A 21,586-nucleotide genomic window follows, 5' to 3' on the forward strand; every position below is an offset into this window, starting at 1 on the left:
TGAAGTCTTCCTGTAGCCTACCAGGGCTGTGGAGTACACTCCTTCAGTGAAGTCTTCCTGTAGCCTACCAGGGCTGTGGAGTTCACTCCTTCTGTGAAGTCTTCCTGTAGCCTACCAGGGCTGTGGAGTTCACTCCTTCAGTGAAGTCTTCCTGTAGCCTACCAGGGCTGTGGAGTTCACTCCTTCTGTGAAGTCTTCCTGTAGCCTACCAGGGCTGTGGAGTTCACTCCTTCGATGAACTGGGAGAGCAGAGTAACCCACCTGAGCCCACGTCTACAACTTAAGGTTGAACCTTGCTCTCAGGTTTGGGTCCTCTGAACGTGTTTCTGATCCGCTGAGTTTTAAGAATCTCAGAGGCACCTCCCAGTACCAGTGATTTCGATGTACCTTACGATGTGGCGGACTTTTCTGTGGTTCTAAGGCAGATTGAGCAATGCCTGACTTTTTCATTGTTCACGGACTATTAGTATGTGTGTTGTGTCCAGTACCAGTCACGGCTAGCGACTAGGAAAATTGGTGAGGGTGGGGAGAACACAAAAAAACACAGTGCTGGGTTGGAGAGAGCCTTTGTGCGCATGTGTGTTTGGCCGACCTGAGATGGCAGGCCAAACATACATGTGCACTGAGGGGAGTGCTCTGTGCACTCCCCTCACTCGTCATCCCCAAGACCCCGCCCCTTTAAAAATAAAACAATAATACTGCTGGTGGCTGGGGTAGAGGGGGGGAGGGGGTGACGCCCCTCTGCCAAAGCAGAGGAGCTGTCCCTGTCCAGTACTCAGTCTGCATGCTTCTGATGGATGAATGCCTGAATGAACCTTTCCAAAGCTAGGAGTTTTTTCAATGACCTATTCATCCAATTGAGCTTTGCCCCTAGTGTTTGTTTAGTTGTCTTAAGACTTTATTGCATAAACTCCTAACTTAATATTTTATAGAGCCATGCATACATCCTATAGGAGAGTAAAAATAACATTTATCAGATTGAGCCGAACGCTTCTTATCCAGCTTATTTTTTCCAGCAGACCGTAAACGTCCTTAAGCAAATCAGAACAAGCGAGTATGCTCTGTTTCATTTTAAGACGCCCTCCTCTGTATCTGGCCTAAAATCATATGATGAATGATGGAGGTCACGCCTATCTGATGCATTACTGGCAGATTTCAGTTTAACTCCAGATAACACTGTATTTCCGACAGTTAAAACTGTTAATGCCTTCTCTCTCGCCAAGCTAGCAGACAGCCTTTTTCGCTTGCAACTTTTCTCCAAAATCTGTCATCAGAATAATTCATAGGAGTTAAAAATACATTTTATTGTCAAGGAATAGTGCTACGAGCGATGGCTTTCCCAGAACTAACAACATGACAAGTTTAAACAGCAAAAGCAATTTATATTTTTCCTAAACAAGCCAAGCTGCATGGTGGTCCGTTTAAGGGGGCATCTGCCCAGCTGACTGTAATTGTTCTAACCAAAACGTCAAAAAGCCGACCCCAGCCTGGCATCAGAAACTGCAATTACGTCGCTGTTCGGAATGCCCGCGGTCCGCGTCCTCGGGCTGCCGTCCTGGGCAGCTTAAGTCCGAATTTACAAAGCTTTTCGGATGTTAAACCCGTGAACTAAACCACTGCAAAGAGGCGCCACCGAGTATTTGCACTCACTTTATCAGAGTTGCACTGTGCATCTGGGGCATTTTAGGATATCTACCTTTTTGTACTTAATCTAAGTAATTATGTGGCATAATACGGGACATTTTTTTTTATAACATTACTTCCCTATTTTGTTTTTTACACAGGTAATACCATCTGGGTGAAGATTTTGCCCCATTAGTACCAGTTTAACAACTAAATACCTAACTAAGAAACTGAAAGTTGAGCAGTTAACGTTTGCAAAGGGTCTTCCAACGCGTGGGAACACATATGACCACGCTTTTAGAAACTTTTTATCAATTTAAACTAGAAACCGTTTTTGGTTAAAATCCGCAGATTATGATGGATTAGGAGGCAAGTGTGGAAAATCCTTAATCACGCAGGAAAAAAACTGTGGCAGCAGAATCACGTAATTCCAGTTGCCGTGGTTCTTGTGCATTCCTGTTGTGACAACAGTTAATTTTTAAGCTGAATTCCAGCATTATGGGGATCCGTGAAACACTTAAATTTACTTTATCCGCGTCTTTAGAATGGATGACTAAAAACTTTCTCAAGTTAACTGCAGCAAAACCACAGCTACTTCCTGTCTTTAATCGAGCTAGGAAATGACCCTATGGTCAACGGTACCTGGGAAGTGTCCTAATAACACTGCTTATGTGAGGAATCTAGGAATAACTTGTGTCTTTCCTTAGACACCAAGATCACAGCTACACAATCGTATGCGTACCTGTTAAAAGTATTAAAAATAACTTTCCCTTTTTTGTTTTCTACAAAAAAATGGTTGTTACAAACTCCTAGATTCAGACAAAATTAGATTATGGAAATGCTGTTTACATAGGAACCACAAAAAGGGCAATTACAGTGCATTCAAAACACTATTGTACGACTGATTGCTCTTCAACCTCAAAAACATGAACACCTTGGTCCATATAGACAACAAATTAATTGGTTCCCTGTTGTCAACACTTTGAATTTTTGGCTGTGTGCATTCTACACATATTGTGCTATAAGCAGAAGAGCCTTTTCTTACCACAAAAAATGCTTACCTATTCACCGACCCGTTCATTAAGATCCTCACTGAAAGCCTCTTTTTATATCACTAAACTCAAACTTGAAAAACGGACAGACTTGAAAAATGGATTGGCTGCGCCTTTTTTACCATTGGCACAAAATTGTGGAATACATTGCCACTAAACCTGAACCAAGAGCCTAACCTGATGAGATTTAGGAAACATCTAAAAACCTGTTTGTTGCAATCTAACTCCAACACATTTCCTTCTTGAATAAAGCCTAAAGGCAGTAAACGCCTAGAGACTGAAACACACATGCACACGCCTTGTGTAATGTTGTGTTTGTTATCATTACCAAGAAAGGGAACAGACTATGCTAGATGAGAACTTCACGTGCGTCTTGATTAGGCCTGGGCGCCGTTTGCCGAGTTCTGGTACACGGAACTCAGCAAAGTGCTGAAAAAACTCCGCCGTCCAACGCAGGGTTCCAAAAGCTGCGGAGTTTGGGTAAGTCTGATTGTTCATGCTGATTTTCAGTACAAGCGGTTTTCCACGATGTAAAATCAGTGCGAACAGCCTCATGCGGAGCGCCAGAGAGCACTAACTTCTTTCTGCCACTCAAGTAGGTTTCCTACTCAAGCGACAGCTTTCTGAACTCGAGCGGTAGCAACTTCCCACGACCACTCGGATTCAGAAATCTGTCTTGCAGACGCCAGCTTTGCAATTTCTCTTGCTCGCACTCGCCAACTTAATGTTGATGAGCCATACAAGAGGAAAAACTCCACTCCGCGTCACTTCGCTGAGTTTTTTGGAGCTCCGCGCGGAGTGGGGAAAACTCTGCGAACTCCGCTGGCATACTGAAATTCTTCGCTCACCCCTTGTCTTGATAATAGTATTTCAGATCTGCGTGTATGGTTTATGCCATGCAAATGTACACACATAGAGGCTTGTAAATGTATTTAACAAGCATGGAACGCCATAAATGTGTGAAGCTTTGGTTATTACTGCAGTTATTCTTAATAATATGCTTTATTGGCAAATATTCTTATCTCGGGCACGGCCTGAATTTTCTTTCTCTCTCCACCTTTCCCTTCCCCACTGAGAATTTGTTTCAGCAAACACTCTTTTCCTCCTTTTCAATTAGTTTGTTTTCAGGAAAATTTAACCTGAAGTTATAGAAAAAATATAGGAAATGTGGCATATGCTGCAAAGGGTGGCAACTGGAATCTTAAAAACTTTGCCATATGGTATGTGTGTGGTGGGGGTTGTATACAAACACACCTAGGTTACAGCACAACATTTGTGGGTAAATTTGCACTTGCAAGTGTGTACTACACATTAGAGACCTGCACGGAGGGGAACAGAAGAACATGTGGCAATTATGATGAGAGAATTGGAACGTTAGAGCCCGATAGAAACAGGAGATTGCTCGGCGTAAGTCATTTGACTGTATTGGGAAGGTTTGGGAGACGACGCATAGGGAAACGTAGTGAGATCGATTGCTCCTAGGGGAACAATTAGAGTGGTATATCAAGAAGTCGACAACAGAGCTGTAAGTAAATAATGCTTGGCTTGGCCTTGCTTTGCCAAAAGATTTGCCTGCTCTTCATGAATGGAAAGCATGCATCTGCTTCCAGGCTGGTATATTTGAAGTTCACTGTTAAAAAAGGCTTTTATCCATCTTTGAATGGTAGCTCCTCCGTTGCCTGTTGCAACATTTGTTCCCTTCACAGTCCGCTTGTTTAGGGGACTGCAACCAGAAGTAATGTTCGTAGAGTTTATGGATTATGTAGCCTATTTCCTTGCTTTTCCATTCCTTCCTGTTCCATTGCCTGTGTCCTTTTCATCCGCTCCCACTCGCCCTGAGCCTGTGTCCTGTTTTGTCCACTTTCCATCCATTGGACCTGAGCCTTGTTGACCCTGACCACCATGGTGCTAGATGATCATTGCCCAACCACCACCCCTCCTCCACCTAATGACACATGGTCTCCAGTGTCCTCCCTTGCTGCTCTTGTGTCTGCTGGATCTGAGATGGCATGAGCAGCCACTCACCTCATGGCCTCTGCTTGGTATTTGAGCTTCCACTTTTCAGCAGAGCACATGCTGCAGGGTTACGGTGACAGAAGGAAACATCACTTGCGGGCCTAGAGTTGAGAGTCCCTGTGGTACTGCACACTCTAATACAGAGCCTGACTGAAAGGATCAGGATAAAATGATGTCCCTCCATGGTGAACTTTCTGTGTTGCTCAACTACTAACACAGTACCTCCTGAGGATAGGTGAGAGGCCAGTGCAGTCAAGAAATCACACACATACGCTTGTTTTAAATGTAGATCTGCAAAGGACAGATCTACATTTAACAGCGGCTGGAGCAGTCGTGGAGAAGGAGATGAATGTCTTCCCCCTGACATGCAGACCCTACCTGCCTTCTCCATCCCCTGCCTGCCTTCTCCATCCTCTGCCCGTCTTCTCCATCCCCTGCCCGTCTTCTCCATCCCCTGCCTGCCTTCTCCATCCCCTGCCCGGCTTCTCCATCCCCTGCCCGGCTTCTCCATCCCCTGCCTGGCTTCTCCATCCCCTGCCCGCCTTCTCCATCCCCTGCCCGTCTTCTCCATCCTCTGCCCGTCTTCTCCATCCTCTGCCCGTCTTCTCCATCCTCTGCCCGTCTTCTCCATCCCCTGCCCTTCTTCTCCATCCCCTGCCCGTCTTCTCCATCCCCTGCCCGTCTTCTCCATCCCCTGCCCGTCTTCTCCATCCCCTGCCCGTCTTCTCCATCCCCTGCCCGTCTTCTCCATCCCCTGCCCGTCTTCTCCATCCCCTGCCCGTCTTCTCCATCCCCTGCCCGTCTTCTCCATCCCCTGCCCGCCTTCTCCATCCCCTGCCCGGCTTCTCCATCCCCTGCCCGGCTTCTCCATCCCCTGCCCGTCTTTTCCATCCCCTGCCTGGCTTCTCCATCCTCTGCCCGTCTTCTCCATCCCCTGCCCTTCTTCTCCATCCCCTGCTCATGCCACATAAAGCAACCTTTACCTTGTTTCACCTCACCCAATGGTCCACGATTCCACACAGTGCTCGCATCCCCTCCACACCCACAAACACATTTTGACGAAAGTTAGCAACATTGGTAGAGGTTTAGAGGAAATATCACAGGGATAAGCCAGGAAGTTGAAGTGTGGGAGATTAGTGATAAAAAAGCTGTATGTCCCAAATGTTGGATTTGTTGAAGCCAAAAAGGCACCTCACTGGCTTCAAGGAACAGGCCGGTCTTTGGAAATACAGACTGCTGCCTGGTAAATTCCCATCATCGATATGGCCTAATCGTCTGGGCTCTTCCACTTCCCCTGGGCCTTGTGGTGGCTCCTTTTGGCTCTGCAGCATCTACTTTCTTCTCGCAGCCACATGACCTCCTCTGGAGTTAGGGACGCTGCATTTGTGTTTGGACGCAATGAAGATGGTCAGCGTAAACCCAACCTTCGTAAAAATGCCATAGCTGCGTTCAATTCTGAGTCAGAGTAAATCAGCACTAGGGTCATTTACCATATATATCTTTCGAAAATACCTTATGGTCACCATGTCACCGTCTTTCCCATTTCAAAACGAAAATAATAAAATAATGCTGTCTACTGGACTAAACTAGTTCTTTGTTTAAATTCGTATGTTGTTAAATGTGTGATGACATCCCCCTTGTGGATTAGATCTATCTATCTATCTATCTATCTATCTATCTATCTATCTATCTATCTATATATATATATATATAGATAGGATTTCCACTTTATCTGTTTCAATCAATATTGATTGATTGCCATAGATACAAAACATGCAACTGTAACAATGTAAAGAGCAGGTTGACAGTGCATGGTGAAGACATAAAACTTTGTCAAACCTGTGTGTGTGTGTGTATATACACACACATACACACACACACACACACACACACATATGTATATATTCCCTCAAAGAAGCTAGTATGCTTCCACAGCTCACTACCAAGTGCTCTCATGCCCTCTTCCAAGCAGAGTGGATAACACCATCACTTTACCCAATTGCTATTCATTAGAGTGGGGTATTGCTCTGTTGTGTGGCCCTGGAAACGACGGTGAGCGAGAGTGACAAGCAGCACTTCAGTTGCATTATGAATTAATAAGCAGCTGGGTCACGGGAAGGATGCCTGCTGAGGTTACATGCCTCTTGCGTACTGAGCTTCGCGGCGGCTCTTAGCTCCCCTTTGAAGCCGGCCTTATTACTGGTGCAGATTTCTTCCTATGCAAATGACAGATCGCATGGGTGATTATAGACGCTTTCTAAAGGTGAACAGCACGCCATTTGAGTCTTGACGTAGCTAACGCATTGTGTGGTTAATGCGGCGCAGGGAAAAGCGAAGGATTCACCTTTCATGCATATTTATTGTTTTGTTTAATCATTACATAGTTTTCAAGACATCATTCAAGCATTGGCAAAGGTTAATTTACACCTTTAGAATTTGAGCAGCTTTTTTCACCCCGCAGAACATCGTAATTGCTGTTCAAGATGAAATAACTGTGTTATAACTCACTTCAATTAAGCCTTCAATTAAAGAGAAACAAGCCATTTGTCTCCATTGAAAATGTTTGTTAAAAACTCGTCACACTAAGATTTTTAAAAAAAAGAAGATATGTAGGTAGAAGGCAGAAGTGCCTGTTCCTAAAAGGCACGTGCTTGAGAGAGGCTGGGTTGTAATTGTATAATTAAATTGTTAATCATAGCGTGCAAGCTATGTACTTATTTTGATTTAATTTTAGTGTGTACGGGAGAATCTTGGGCAGGCACAGCAGGGGGCCTCTGCACGTGGTCTTCAACAATTTGCAGACTGAAAAGTGAGGTGTGAAATGGCGTCTCAAGCAGCCAATAAAAGGCTGACGCAAGAGCGTGCGTGTCAAGTGCAGATCCCGCGCGAGCGGAGGTGCGTCCACTAAACACGAGACTTGATGCTCCCGGGCTAACACAATGAAACTCTCCTCTTTCTTACAGATGGCGGCTCTTCAAAGTCCCTTCTATGGCGACAAGATGAATCTGTTTTCTCTGTGTCAAAAGATCGAGCAATGTGAATACCCGCCCCTCCCTACAGAGCACTATTCCGAAAAGGTAAGTGGGCGGCGGCCAAAGAAAGGGCTTGTTCCCAGAGCCAGGTTGAGTAGCAGCCTTTTATGGCAGAGAATATTTTTCCTCCAAAGCTCGTGTCTGTCTGTAATTAAGGGACATATTCGCATGTCCTGCACATAACTACATCAGCATTAAAGGTTTTCTGCACTGCAACAACTTGAAATGGTCGGGGTGCCTGGGTTCTGGTGGCCACCATGCAGGATGGATTTCTGCGGTGGGGTAAACCTCAGGCAAGGGCTCCAAAACCGGGTGTCCTTTCATGGGCCTAACTATCAGCGGTTCAGCGGGTGCAGTGCCACCGGGGCTCAGAGCCTGTACGGTCCAGCCAGAGTTTGGCAGGCACATTCCACCGCCTGATATCTTCTTACCAAGTCCAAACACCCCACCACACACACACACGTCTTGTGGAACTCCTAAAAAGTTTACAATTGTTTTATGTAATGCAGGCGCATTTCTTTCATTTTCTGACCCAGCACTATGCTATTTTGTTAAATGACATTTTTAAACAAATACTTTACACAAGAAAATTAAGTTATCTTGGTCTGTGTCGTGATGTTGTCCCTGCTCTGTGAGGTTGCAAGAGTGCCAGGGCCCTAATGCAAGCAAGAAACAGACCTCTAACCAGATGATTAAAGCACCTGTAAGTGTGGTGTTTGAACCCCTAATTGCCCGGGTCACAGCGCCACTTACTGGCAGCACTAATGGTGGATACGACCTTAGAGAATGCCGTCCCTCCCTCTCAATGTATGTGTTAAACAAACCATCCTGAAGGATAATAGTTGCAGTCCACATGCCTTTGAGTTGAACATACTATATCAGTCAGAGGTGTGCTCACTCTTTGTGTTGTGTTGTGTTCAGCTCCTTGCCGCATTGTGTGCCTGTAGCTCCTCACCTTGCTTGATGTGCCTCAAGATGATTATTCAGTTAGAAGAGTCAGTGTAGTTGTAGGGTTGAGGTAGCAGGGGTTGCAGGTAGTGTACAGGTAATGGTAAAGCTAGGGTTGTAGTGACTGTAGATGTAAGGCTGTCGGTGTAGTAACATACATCTGTTTAAAACAGGTTTAGCCTGACTGGTTAGTTGCTGAAAAGCAGAGTTTCTAGCTTCTTTTTGAGTCAGTAGGCTGGGCCTCGCCAGCTGCCTAAAGGCCTGATTACGACCTTGGCGGATGGGATAATCTGTGTCAAACGTTACAGATATACTGCCCACCCTATTACATGTTCTATTATATCCTATGGAACTTGTAAAACGGCGGACAGTATATCTACCATGTTTGTGATGGAATATCCCAACCGCCAAGGTCGTAATCAGGCCCTAAGGTCTGTTGTTGCCCTTTGTGTTTGTTTTTGTAGTAATTGGGAAGACGAGAGCCTTGTGTGGTCTGCACAGGTGAGACTCTCCGACCCTGTGGTGGAGGGTACCCGTGACACCTTTCTTTGTTACGGCCACTCTTTGGACTGCATGGTTTCTGGCTCTATTGGCAGTATCTCAGCAGCTATGACCAAAAAAACCTGTCAAGCTACTACAGCCGGAAACCATGCTGTCAGGGGTCCACTTTGTGAAGGAGTGTGTGTTGCAGCTTTGGTAGGGGGATAGTAAAATAGAAAAAAAACAACAAAAAAAGGATTAGTGGCGGAGGAGATACCTGAGCAGGCTACGCTCCTCTTAATTCAAAATAATGTTTTTTTTCTTTATTCATGAACTCCTTGGGTTCTGCTTCCTATATGGTTCTATGCGGCAAGGACGCAGCTTTCTCCAGTCCAGGCTTTCCCCTTACCCCTCGCTGTGCTCACGTGTGATGGTCCAATGGGCTGCACTGAAGCACAGCAGGTCCTGGAGTACACTAGTCTGCTGAATGAAAGCATGTGAGTGGAGACAAGGTGCGCTTCTTCCAAGGAGTTCTTGTGCTAAGCCCAGTCTCTGCAGCAGGTGTCTGCTTGCCATACGACTGAATGCTGCCACATTGCCTGGCACACTGTTAGTCAACGTCCAAGTTAGCAAAGAAGCTGGTTAGAGGCTAGTGGCCTCCTACAGAGAGCAGACCCATCATTCTAAACTGACTGTCTTTTTAATTACTCCCTGAGTTAGTGTGTTAATAGGCCTTTGGGCCTTTTAAAGCCCAGCACACCCTAAATCTGTAATTGATTTACTTCTGAATCATACCCTCTGTCATTCATAAATCATTCTGATATCTGAACCCTCTTTGTCCTAAGGAGGAGATGACTCCAGGCTGATAATGGAGAATGTGCTCTGTCTCGCTGCTCTGTGAAGCGGCTGCAGAGGAGCTATAAAAACACTCAGAAATAAATAAATGGCACGACCCACTAGAACTGTTGGCTTGCACGTACTATTTCAGGATTTGAACTCAGTAAATCGTTTCTGCCTAAATGCTTCTAAAGTTGAGGTTTTAATTTTGGGCAGAGCAAACACAAGAGCTCTTCCTTCCACACGAGTGCTTTGTTTGTGACCATAATCACCTGACCCGGGGGTGACCTTTGATGTGGCTCTATTTTGTCCCTAACGTCCACACCACCTCCACGGTCTTTTTACAATGCAAGGCCCTTGGGTTGAAATCTTCCCATCTGATCCTACCCACCAATAGGACCAGCACTTCATAAGATGAGTTAATGCAGCAGCCCTACGGCTCCACCTTTTGGTCACTCCAGTTTATTACACCAGCTCGAACAAAACAAACCTTTTTGGGGAGCTCTGCAGCTGGGAAATGCTATTTTGCTTGGTGTTTTTGCCCAAATAGGATTGCGTGGACTGAGCATTGCTAATGTCTAAGCCACTGCACCACTCTGCATTGTTACCACTGCAACAGAATGTATGCACAATTCTCCTCGAAAACCTATAATCCAACTGCCATGTGCAGGGAACCAATTCCACCAGCCTCCACTTTCATTTAAAGCAGTGGTTCTCAACCGTGGTCCAGAGACCCCTGGGTGTCCACGAAGCCTCATCAGGGGATCCACGTCTGCTAAGAAAATTAAATAATATTAACAGATTACTAAAGCGTGTATAAATAATGTGACAACATGTGCAACTGAAAATTTAAAGCATACTGTAAACGTCAAGGAATTTGAAATTGGAGGTTAAAATTTAAATTAAATTCCTAAGATTGATTCATGGGAGCAGTGCAGGGGCCTCAGACAGAATATAGTATGGACGATGCGTTGCTTCAGTTGAATTTAGAAAATCTGCAACCATCTGATTAAAATTCCATTAAAAAAAATATATCTCAGACCCAAGTGCACCTTTACCCCAGTTCAGCATGCAGGGAACTCTATATACCCTTCCAGACAGCAAAAATAAAGACTGGACAACGTTTTTACAAAATACAACACAAAGAAAAGTTCTGCAGAAACATCCCCAGCAAAGAATGGAAGGCATGCAAAGCCTCCGAAGAAATTCTCAATATGGCTAAAAGGGGGAAGACGTTGTCCATCTAGTTCTTCTATGCAGCAACAATTATACCAAGGAGGCAAAATGGCAACGAGAAGACCTGCGGCAGAAAACCTGACCATGACCCTACAGCGGATGTATAAAAAATACTGAAACAACAGCTGGGAACAAAAACTGTTTCCAATGGATTATTGACCTTTGAAAAGAAAAAGTACTTACTGTAGGCCCGCCCAGTGGTGACGACAGTCTGCCCACTTCCCTAAATTCATAAGGGGGCTTCTGCTTCCAGATTGTCCCATGATATTACCATTCAATTCTGTTTGCTCCAGAGCGGGAGGACATCCAGACCTCGGCATCAAACCTATTTCCCCTTTACAGATTAATTGCAAGTAAAAACCACAAAAAGGAAATGATGACCACTACTTGCCAAAGAGTACGTAAAGAGGAGTTAAAATGTTTATTCTCTTCCTGTTTTGAATAGCAGTGAAGATGGCCATGTTAACACTACAAACCTATTGCTGATGCTGTTTTTTTACAATATGTTTTCCTTTTTTTTTATTTTTATTTTTTAAAGATTTTCGGCATATTGTGGCTGAATTGTCAAATGCCCATAAGGGTAAAACACAAACTATTGGCATCCTTACAATTCCCAAAATTTGGGTGAAAGGACATAAATGTGACTTTCATATCACTTCTGAATAAACAGGAATGAAGGCTTAAGCACAAACTGCCCCAAATGCCCCCAAAAAAGCACAGTGTGTGAGACTGACTCCATATTAGGTGTGAGTGGCTCTTAATAGCCAATCACTGGTTTTAAATATGATTATAATAATATCCTTTGTCATATGAAGTAGCATTGTTGCAGGCTAAGCAGACAGACCAGAAACTGACTGTCAGGACCACGCCCTGAAAGCAGTGTTAAAGATGGAGTAAGTGCCATTGCAATGTTCAGCTGGTGAGAATAGGAATGATATTGCAGTATGTTTGGTGAACGTTAGGGAGCAGTGGTCACCAGGAGCCTTAGCTTAAGAGAATAGATAGCCATGTGTGTGGGGCCAGTAAGATGGCCCAGGTTGAGAGCAGACAAGATACCTAATAAAGACTGGAGTTGAAAGTTCTCCAGTTGGTCGACCCATCCACTTCAATCGCCAACAAGTGTATCATCTTGGACGCAGCAGTGGCATATGGTACCAAGAAGTTCAGAAGAGATTCACCAAAGTGTGTGGTGCCTGGGCATCCTAGGGATACATTAAAGAGATCTTTAAAAAATACATTAAATCCATGCCAGTAATCCTGTTGGCATATCACAAATTATGAATAAATGAATACAAATTTACAGGCACGCGACCCCTGGTAGGTTGGATGGCAGGAGTTGAGGAAGACATCATTGCATTCTCCTTTGGTCTGAGGTTTACGCGTCTCTAAGATGCCTGACTTCCATATGGGATGGGTGACCTACTGTTTGACTGACCTTGACGATTAGTCTACGCATAGTAAGTGACTTTACAGCACTCACTATACCTTTTTATAGGAGAAGTCACGAATCACGGTCCTGATGAAGCGCCACTGGATCATTTACTGACCGCATGGGCGCGAAACAGGTCGACCCCTTAGTGTTAGGATAGAGTATATCTCTTCCTTCCCTTTATGTAGGAGTATCGGTGGCCATTATTTCCTCCAAGTACTCCTCTATTGATTTTAATCTTGGCCTGACCGCTACTCTGAGTAATTAAATTTAGATACCGGTGTGCAGAGCTAATTTTAACTCACTTCTTACTCTCCTCTCCTTCTACTGTCAGCACGTACTGCAGATATCACTGGATCTGCATTATCATCTTCGGTTTAGTGCCACCACCACATGTGTGGTGACCCGTCAGATATTGCAGTGCCGGTCTGACGAGGAGTTAGCCCAATGATGATGCTTAGCGTCTTCATTGACGCGTGAGGGCACTCCTATCACAATACCGATACTTGTCGTCCTTTTTAGACATATCTCCTTGGAACAGTGTACTCTTTTCATTTATTGGTTTATGCTTAGGGAGAACGTACACTGGACCATTATCCTCCCAGTCCCTCCTTTTGTTTAATATCACAAATTATAGCCAGAAAGAGTGTCTAAGCTAAAGCCAGGAGCAGATCAATCCTTGACTCAGGATTTTGTGTTGGCTAATGTGTTAAATCAGTAACTGTGCTTTGGAAGTGACCTGCACTAGAATAACATCTGAGCAGTGACTCCACACACACTTGAAAATGAGGTCGAGCCTGCTTGGGAAGACATGGCCCAAGAGTGCAGTGGCATCCCTAGGTCCGGGAGAAACGTCAGTTAAACTGACGTAATCTCAGTAGTTGTGCATAACGTTTGTTACACAAGATTTGTTAAATTACACTAACGGTCGACATTGTGTTAGCATGTGCTGTTTGCAGCAAACATTTAGCACAAGCACATGGGAACTAACAACCAGAATTCCAGAGCGAGCTGTGTGTGGTGCTTTTTTTTGCAACGTGAAATATATCAAAACGAAGGACACATTTATGCTAAAATATAGCACCAAATGCTGGTATAGCAATTTGCACAATTACGCATAATTTGTGAGTAATATTTCTGAAATTTTGAGTAACTATGCAAATTTAGCACAACAATAGCCACGAGGTGCTTTCTGGTGTAGGACATGCATTGGATATTCGATAGGTACTGTTGGGAGGAATGGGAAGTGTGTCTCGACGACCACGCAGATGATGTGCACAGGCACGTTTGCTGTTGGTATCTTGTGCTTGCGTACAACTGTGCCGTCTGACTCATGACGTAGCCTGTGCATGCAGCAAGAGCGTGAGACGGAGGATCCCTATCAAGGGGAGTGAGTAAAAGACACAAGGGAACTGTCACAGCTGAAAAGGACAACAAACTAGAGCCCAGATTCCTTCTAACTGATAAATACAAAGGAAGAGTAGAGGATGAGGCGTAATTACCAGAGTTGCCACCTTTGGAACTGGGGAACCAGGTTCTAGTCTTGTCATCGGCTCAACATCCTGTGATTCTGGACAAATCACTAAACCTCCCTGTGCCCAAGGCCAGACTGACCGTACCGGACATTGGGTGTTTCACCGGGAGGCCGGAAGGGTTGGGGATGGGCGGTTTTGTTACCGGGGACCAGTTTTGTAGCAGTGCAGCATTTTTAAAAAGCACTGCAGAGGTCCTTGTATATCCAACAGTTTTCAGGCAACAATAAAAGTGCCAAGACAACTCTGGTGATTAATTTACCTGCTGGAGTTAGATGGGGTTTTGTCTAGTGGCCGCTTTGACTCATCTAAGGTAGCACAGAGGGTTAATATGCCTGCTGCAAAGAACTTGTACTATGCAGATCACAGAACAGAATTTTATGTGCATAGCTCAATGGGATACTGCTTTTGTCACATGGCTCCTTTTGCCTCTGTGCAGTCCATAAATTAGAATCATAATCTAGCAAAGTGAGCTATGAATTGCCTTCAAAGAGCTGCATGGCACAGGTTAGAAAGTTATGTTTTTTTCCCATGTTTTTGATTATCCCAATTTTGCTAAAAAGGATTTGTTTGAGTAGAAATAAATTATTAGTTAAAGTCGACCCTAACCACTGTCTTAAGTTCTGAATCCTTAGTTTATGCTTCCCCTTCCCCAGACGAAGCACTCTTAAGCAAGCATAGGCAAAGCTAGTAGGTCTCGCCTATAGAAGAGTTATTGGCTTGGCAAAGTGTTTTTTGCCATGTGGCACACTAGTGTGGCTGCTGATCAATTTGGCTAAAGGTTAGTGGTGTGGAATGTCCTAGAGTGGAATGGAGGGGAAATAGGGTGTTGTAGACTGGATTTGCTGGAGTAGAGTGTCGTAGAGTTAAGTAGAGGGAATTACAATTCAGTTGTGTGTGGCAGAGAGTGTCATACAGTGAAGTGTCGAACAGTGGAGTGGGGTGGAATAGGGTGGAGTGGATTGAGGTAGTGGGGTTCATTTGATTGGAGTATATTGGGGTGGATTGGATTGGGGTAAAGTGGGTGAGATTGGATGGGGTGGATTGGAGTGGGTGGAATGGGTGGGTTAGTTTAGAGTGGGGTGGATTGAAAAGCGGTGGATTGGGGTGTGGTGTATTGGAGTGGGGTGGATTAGATTGGTTTAGAGTGGGTGGATTAGAGTGATAAGACTAGGGTAGAGTGGAGTGGAAGAGTAGGGTGGTTTGAAGTGTGCTCAGTGGGAGTGGGGTGGATTAGACTGGACTGGAGGGGTGGATTAGACTGGAGTGTGACAGATATTTTTGGATTGGAGTGGAGTAGATTGGAGTGAGCAGATTGTTTTGGATTGCAGTGGGGAAGATTGAAGTGGGACAGATTAGAGTGGGGCAGATTGGAGCAGGCCAGAGAGATTGTTTTTGACTGGAGAAGGATAGACTGTTTTGGACTGGAGCGGGCAGATTTATTTTTGATTGGAGCAGGGCAGACTGGAGTGGGGCAAATTGTTTTGGACTGGAGTGGGGCAGAGTGGAGTGGGGCAGATTGTTTTGGATGAGAGTGGGGCAGATTGGAGCAGGCCAGAGAGATTGTTTTGGACTGGAGACGGATAGACTGTTTTGGACTGGAGCGGGGCAGATTTATTTTTGATTGGAGCAGGGCAGACTGGAGTGGGGCAAATTGTTTTGGACTGGAGTGGGGCAGAGTGGAGTTGGGCAGATTGTTTTGGATGAGAGTGGGGCAGATTGTTTTGGATGAGAGTGGGGCAGATTGTTTTGGATGAGAGTGGGGCAGATTGTTTTTGATTGGAGTGGGGCAGATTGTTTTTGATTGGAGTGGGGCAGATTGTTTTTGATTGGAGTGGGGCAGATTGTTTTTGATTGGAGTGGGGCAGATTGTTTTTGATTGGAGTGGGGCAGGTTGTTTTTGATTGGAGTGGGGAAGATTGTTTTGGATTGGCGTGGGGCAGATTGGAGGGGCAAATTGATTTGGTCTGGAGCGGGGCAAATTGATTTGGGCTGGAGCAGGGCAGGTTGTTTTGGACTGCAGTGGGGCAGATTGATTTGGATTGGAGCTCTGCAGATTGGAGTGGGGTAAATTGTTTTGGATTGGAGTGGGGCAGATACTTTTGAATTGGAGTAGAACAGGTTGTTTCTGATTGGAGCGGGCAGATTGGAGTGGGTAGATTGTTTTAGATTGGAGTGGGACACATTTTCTGGACTGGAGTGGGAAGCATTGGAGTGGGGCAGACTGCAGTGAGATGGGAGGATTGGAGAGTGGTGGATTGGGGTGGGCTGGGTTGGTCTGGTCTAGGGTGGATTGGATTGAGTGGGGCAGATTGGGGTGTACTGCGCGATTATGTGTTAAAGCATGGTTTCAGAAATTACACATAAGAAAGAAACAATGTTGCTTTGCAATATTTAGAACAAATTAATCCTCATCTTTTGAAAACAGTGCCCATGAGCAAAACCAAAGAAAACATGAGTGCAAAGTGAGAAATTAAGACTTGGCAAAATAAAAGAAAGTTAACTATAGAAAATAAATCTTTGTAAGTTAATTTATTCTGCTGGGCACTTTTTCGGCAGTCAGATGCCTTCTGTTTGCATGGCACTAAAAGTTAAAAAGAACAAAATAGTACCTCAAAGTAGGGAGCAGCGGACAGGCCCTGTTTAATTTGAATCAATCTGTGCTTGGTCCCTGCTTCACAGAGAGGAACAGAAATGATGCTAGGCCTGCAGTGGCAAATTACTAGGCTACAAAGAAGAGTGCCAGGCAAGCCAACAAAAGGTAAACAATGGGTGGGCGCCAAGCCCATGCTGTTAACAGTGTCTTGCAAGCAAGACGCATGCACTACTGGATACTTTCGCTGACTCGACCCTACGCTGGTAAGAGAGGTGCTATAAAACAAATGAAATACATGTGAGAGAGAGGCTATGGAGAGAGGAGAGGCACTGTTAGAGGGTAATGGTGAGGGAATAATTGAAGAACCCCAATAAAGATTGCCATATACTGGTGCACTGTAGGATCATCATGTATTATTCTTTAAAACTAATACAATTGAATATATTGTGTAAACCTTGTTGTAGAATGCACTGTTTTTGCCATTTTCCCAATTTTCTTGCGGGTGAGGGGGAGAACCCCCAAGCCCCATTGTAGAGGTGAAGCTCACTTGTTCCGCACCCTATTGGGGCTGGTCTGACATTTGTCAGGGCTTCTTTGGGTTCCCAGTCTGTCCCTGAATGTGCTGAAACTAAAAGAAAGAAGGCAAACTTTAAGGGACAACTGTGTAAGAGAAAACACCAACACATCGCCAACTTTCCCCAACAATATTCCGAGATAGGAAAGGGATCATCATCTATTTGTAAGCGGATAAACAGTTAACAAAGACTCTTTTTTTTGTCAACAATGTCTTGTATTCAGACACACCTGTGTATATTTAAAGCTGTAAAGTCTCTGCTGTTGACACAAAAGTGTGGGATGTGTGGAGTGCCCTGCCCTCTCCATTTGTTGCAACACACACTCCCGTGCGAGGTATGCCTTCTGTAGCTGGAATTAGTGTGAACTGCTAGATGTAGTTGTATAGCGCTTACTACCCCTGGCAAGTGTGTCGCCTCAGAGTGTGTTTCTGTTTATCATTAATCGGCAATGCTTTGTGTATAAAAGAAACATGTTTATTGGTGAAAAGTGGTTCCAAAGTATGAACATCCCGCATATAAAATAAAAAAGCAAGCAGTGTTTGGTTCATTTTATTTAAGAATTTCAACAAGTGTGGGCATTGTGTTCACCAAAAAAGAAAGATAACGTAGTTGTATAATGTTGAAGAGAGTAAGGGTTAACAAAAGCATTCAAAAGGCATCCTCTTCTCTGATGAAAGAGAATGCAAAAAGACCTGGGTGTAAGTCATTTTAAAGAGATTGTGAGAACACATGGGCCGTGTGACCCAGTGGGGGCTCACAGCAGGGAAACGGGGTGTCCGGGAATGGGAGGGTGAAAAAAAATTACCTTTCTCACCACTCCGCTCCTTGGTCCTCCACTGCAGGCACAGACTCCCAGCCTGCCCTGTGTCCAGTCCTAATGCTGCTTTCATGGTGCCAGCAGCATGAAAGCAGCATTAGGACTGGACGCAGCGCCCAGTCAGAGCACTCCGAGTGAGAGTCTCTGCCTGCTGTCTCCAACCCGGCAACGCAGTGCCAGGTTGGAGAGAGCCTAGTGCGCATGTGTGTTTGGCCGGCACGAGACGGCCGGCCAAACATACTTGTGCACTAACTGCACTCCCCCCTCCGTTCCCGTCATTGCCTGTGGCCCCACACCCTTTTACTTGAAAACATTCATAAACCAAGTTTATTATCGTTTTCTTGTAAAGGTTTGGTTGTTGCTGCTAGCGGGGTTGGGGAGACGCTCCTCTGCCATTGCAGAGGAGCTTGCCCTGGTGTGGCCAATCCCTAGATTTGCCTCTTTAGAAGGAGTTGTCGAACTATGCTTTGGTGTGATCATGTTTTTTACTCCTGAAACATAAGGTCAACAGGACGATGTCCTCCTTCCCTCCGTTTACACATTGCCAACTTGTGCATTGCTTATACGTGTATAATCGTGGCTTACCAGTGGACCCACACCATCCTTACAGAGGTACCGACCCATGCAGTGCTCAATTTGTAATAGAGTCAGTGCCAGTGTCCGAAGTTCTCCTCGGAGACCCACAGTAGGGGGTTATTAAATGTCTGCGCCAAATACCAAAGCTGTGTAGTCTTGATTGGCTCTTCCATCCACTATCTGACAGTCCTGGTCCGTCCTGGAACTCATGCAGGTTCCTGCTTTCTCCCTTTGTGCTCGTTTTCTGTCTTTCCCTTCTTCTTTCCCTCTTTGTGTTCATTTCCCTCTCTTACTCACGGTTTATGTTTGATGAGGAATAATATGTGTCAGTGGAGTCTCCCACCTGCTCAAATTAAGCACTGGACCCATGGGTTCCATAAATGTAATTCTAGAAGAAGCAAGTAACGATGTGTTTAGCAAGTTAACTCCATCAAGGGTTTGTCTGAAACACTAACTAACACTTACTTCATCCAGCTCATCGCTTAAGAAGATGTGAGAACGTCTGTAGCAACTAACAGGACCGAGGAGGGCCTTCCACAGGGGTGTAGCTACTATTGGTGCAGTGACACCTGGGTCCATTGAACCCAGATAATTGATGCATTTTACTACCCGACAGAGGTCGATGGGGCCTTCTTGTAGCTTGCACTAGGCCTATCCTGGGCTTACATCCTTGCTTCACTAGTCTCACGGGCCGGTCGATGCTGACGGGAGAGTGCATGCGTCATATGACCATAAATGCATCTTACTCTTGCTCTGGATCTAACAGGTGGATTAGTACCTCTCAAAAATACTGCAGTGATCGGAGGAAGGCACTGTAAAACTTTATTCCTTAATAGATTTCTTTGAAAACTCTCAACATTGAGCATGGCTTGTGCATTTCAAAGTTGAGTCAGACAGTGTTGCCTGATCTGCTCACAAACAAGCAAGTAGGGACTCTGTATTGTATTGCAAAGATCTTGGACTGCACATCACTTGAGGTGATGCATTTTAAGCAGGTGTGCATGAGACGTCATTCCAGCATGCCCTTTCATTGGGATGGAATTTGGGTACTCAACTTGAATTTTTGCAGAACATGCTCAGGTCACCTGCTTTCTGCCTTCCAACCTGAAGAAAAGTAATGACTAAACCACAGTGATGGATTTAAGCATCATTCATGCTGTTACCATGTTACCCACAACTATGCCAGCTTGTAGCGAAGAAGTGCCATCCCATGCACAGATCTTCCAGGCAGGATAACACGTTTTGTTTCCAAGTTCCAGCAACTCCAAAGAAACCAGAGCTGGAAATAGTCACATAGCATTGTGTTCAAGTATTTTTCTGAACCAAGTCTGTCTGTTAGTTTTTCTTTCTATGAGAGGACTTGATATAGAACCCCAGCCAGCATATCCACAGATGTACCCCGCTTGATTTAATTACAACTACTTTTCCCATTGCCTTAGTCAGTCCTGAGGCTGCCAGATTTCAGTGCATTCAGTGGCTGGATTCTGTGTGTTCAGACATTTCACTTTGCCTATGTGGACCGTGATAGCGAAGTTTTAATCTTTGGCAGCAGAGGCAATACCTGTGAAATGCTACACTGTCCACATCTCTATAGTTTTTCTTCGTACGAGTCTCAAGTAGTTAGGAAATAAATCAGTAATTCACCTAACTGAGCATTCAGTTTGTTGTTCACTAAATAGATGTTCTTTTCCATGAAAGTGTGCACTCGAAAGGGCTAACGAAGGGAGCTGGGAAAGACAATCCCAATTCTCAAATCTTCTGCTGAAGGTAGAGATTTATAATATTTTACTTGGGCACTTGAACACAATCCGGCAGCCGAAGGCAGTGCAGAAATATGGGCATAAGGCTGCCTTCCTCCAGAACACGTCCCAGACCCAGGAGTAGCCTTGCTGTGCAACCCATTGCCCAATTCACTTTTTTGGTAACTGGAATTTAATTTTGAGGTTAAATAATTCGGCACGTGCAAGGGTACAAAGAAGAGCAACATTTTACCATTCACACTTCATTTAGTAAGTTAGCCTAATTCAGGGCACCGTTAACAACTTTGTTGTGGCCAGAGCATCACTCGTAGCTTAAAATTCATTGGACAAATTCTGTTGAAGGGGTGATACTAGGGGACAATTCTGCTAAAGTTGGTCCTAACAGGGTCCTAATCAAGAGATTCCAGCCTACAATCAAGACACACAGTGACTGTCACTGTCAGGAAAATGTGCAGTTCAGATTTAAGCTTCAGCTTGTCAGGTGATTAGTCAGTGTCTTATTCAAATGCAATGCCTTCTTCTTGCTAAGCACCGAAACATCGAAGCCTGAAATGTATGTAACTCAGCGGTTATTTAACTTTTCTGCAAGGCCGTGTTAGTCTTACTTGCAGTGGCACGCTAACAGCATCAGCACCAGTTTCAAGGGGAGACAACAGGTTCCAGCAGACCCAGGGCCCCAGGAGGCAGTCCTATGCCCACTGGCACTGACTCGTGCTCATAAGCGCTTTCATTCTCCCGCAGAAGGGGATGCTAACAGCACCAGCACCAGTTTCAAGGGGAAGCTGCAGGGCCCCAGGTGGTGGTCCCATGGTCCACCGGCAATGGCTCGCGCTCATAACTGTTTTCATTCTACCGCAGTGCGGGACGCTAACAGCACCAGCACCAGTTTCAAGCGGAGACCGCAGGTCCCAGGAGGCAGTCCCAGGCCCACCAGCACTGACTCACACTCATAAGCGATTTTATTCTCCCGGTGCACGCGACTTGCCCGGGCCACGCCCATCAGAGCCTGAAGGAGGCTGGGCTGGGCCACCACTCTAATATCTTCTATTAAGTAGCCTTTTGTAGGCTCCACTGTCC

General features: G+C 45.1%; 1 protein-coding gene across 2 annotated transcripts in view; it reads left to right on the plus strand.

The window, feature by feature from the left end:
• The window catches only part of NEK6 (NIMA related kinase 6), a 474,385-nt gene that overhangs the window by 438,697 nt on the left and 14,102 nt on the right, over positions 1-21,586 (plus strand). For both annotated transcript variants that reach the window (XM_069241715.1, XM_069241716.1), the window contains exon 10: positions 7,655-7,768. In XM_069241715.1, the coding sequence (XP_069097816.1) occupies positions 7,655-7,768 (114 nt within the window). The remainder of the gene's footprint in view (positions 1-7,654; positions 7,769-21,586) is intronic.

The sequence above is a fragment of the Pleurodeles waltl genome, chromosome 6, assembly GCF_031143425.1.
Source record: "Pleurodeles waltl isolate 20211129_DDA chromosome 6, aPleWal1.hap1.20221129, whole genome shotgun sequence".
NCBI classification, from domain to species: domain Eukaryota; kingdom Metazoa; phylum Chordata; class Amphibia; order Caudata; family Salamandridae; genus Pleurodeles; species Pleurodeles waltl.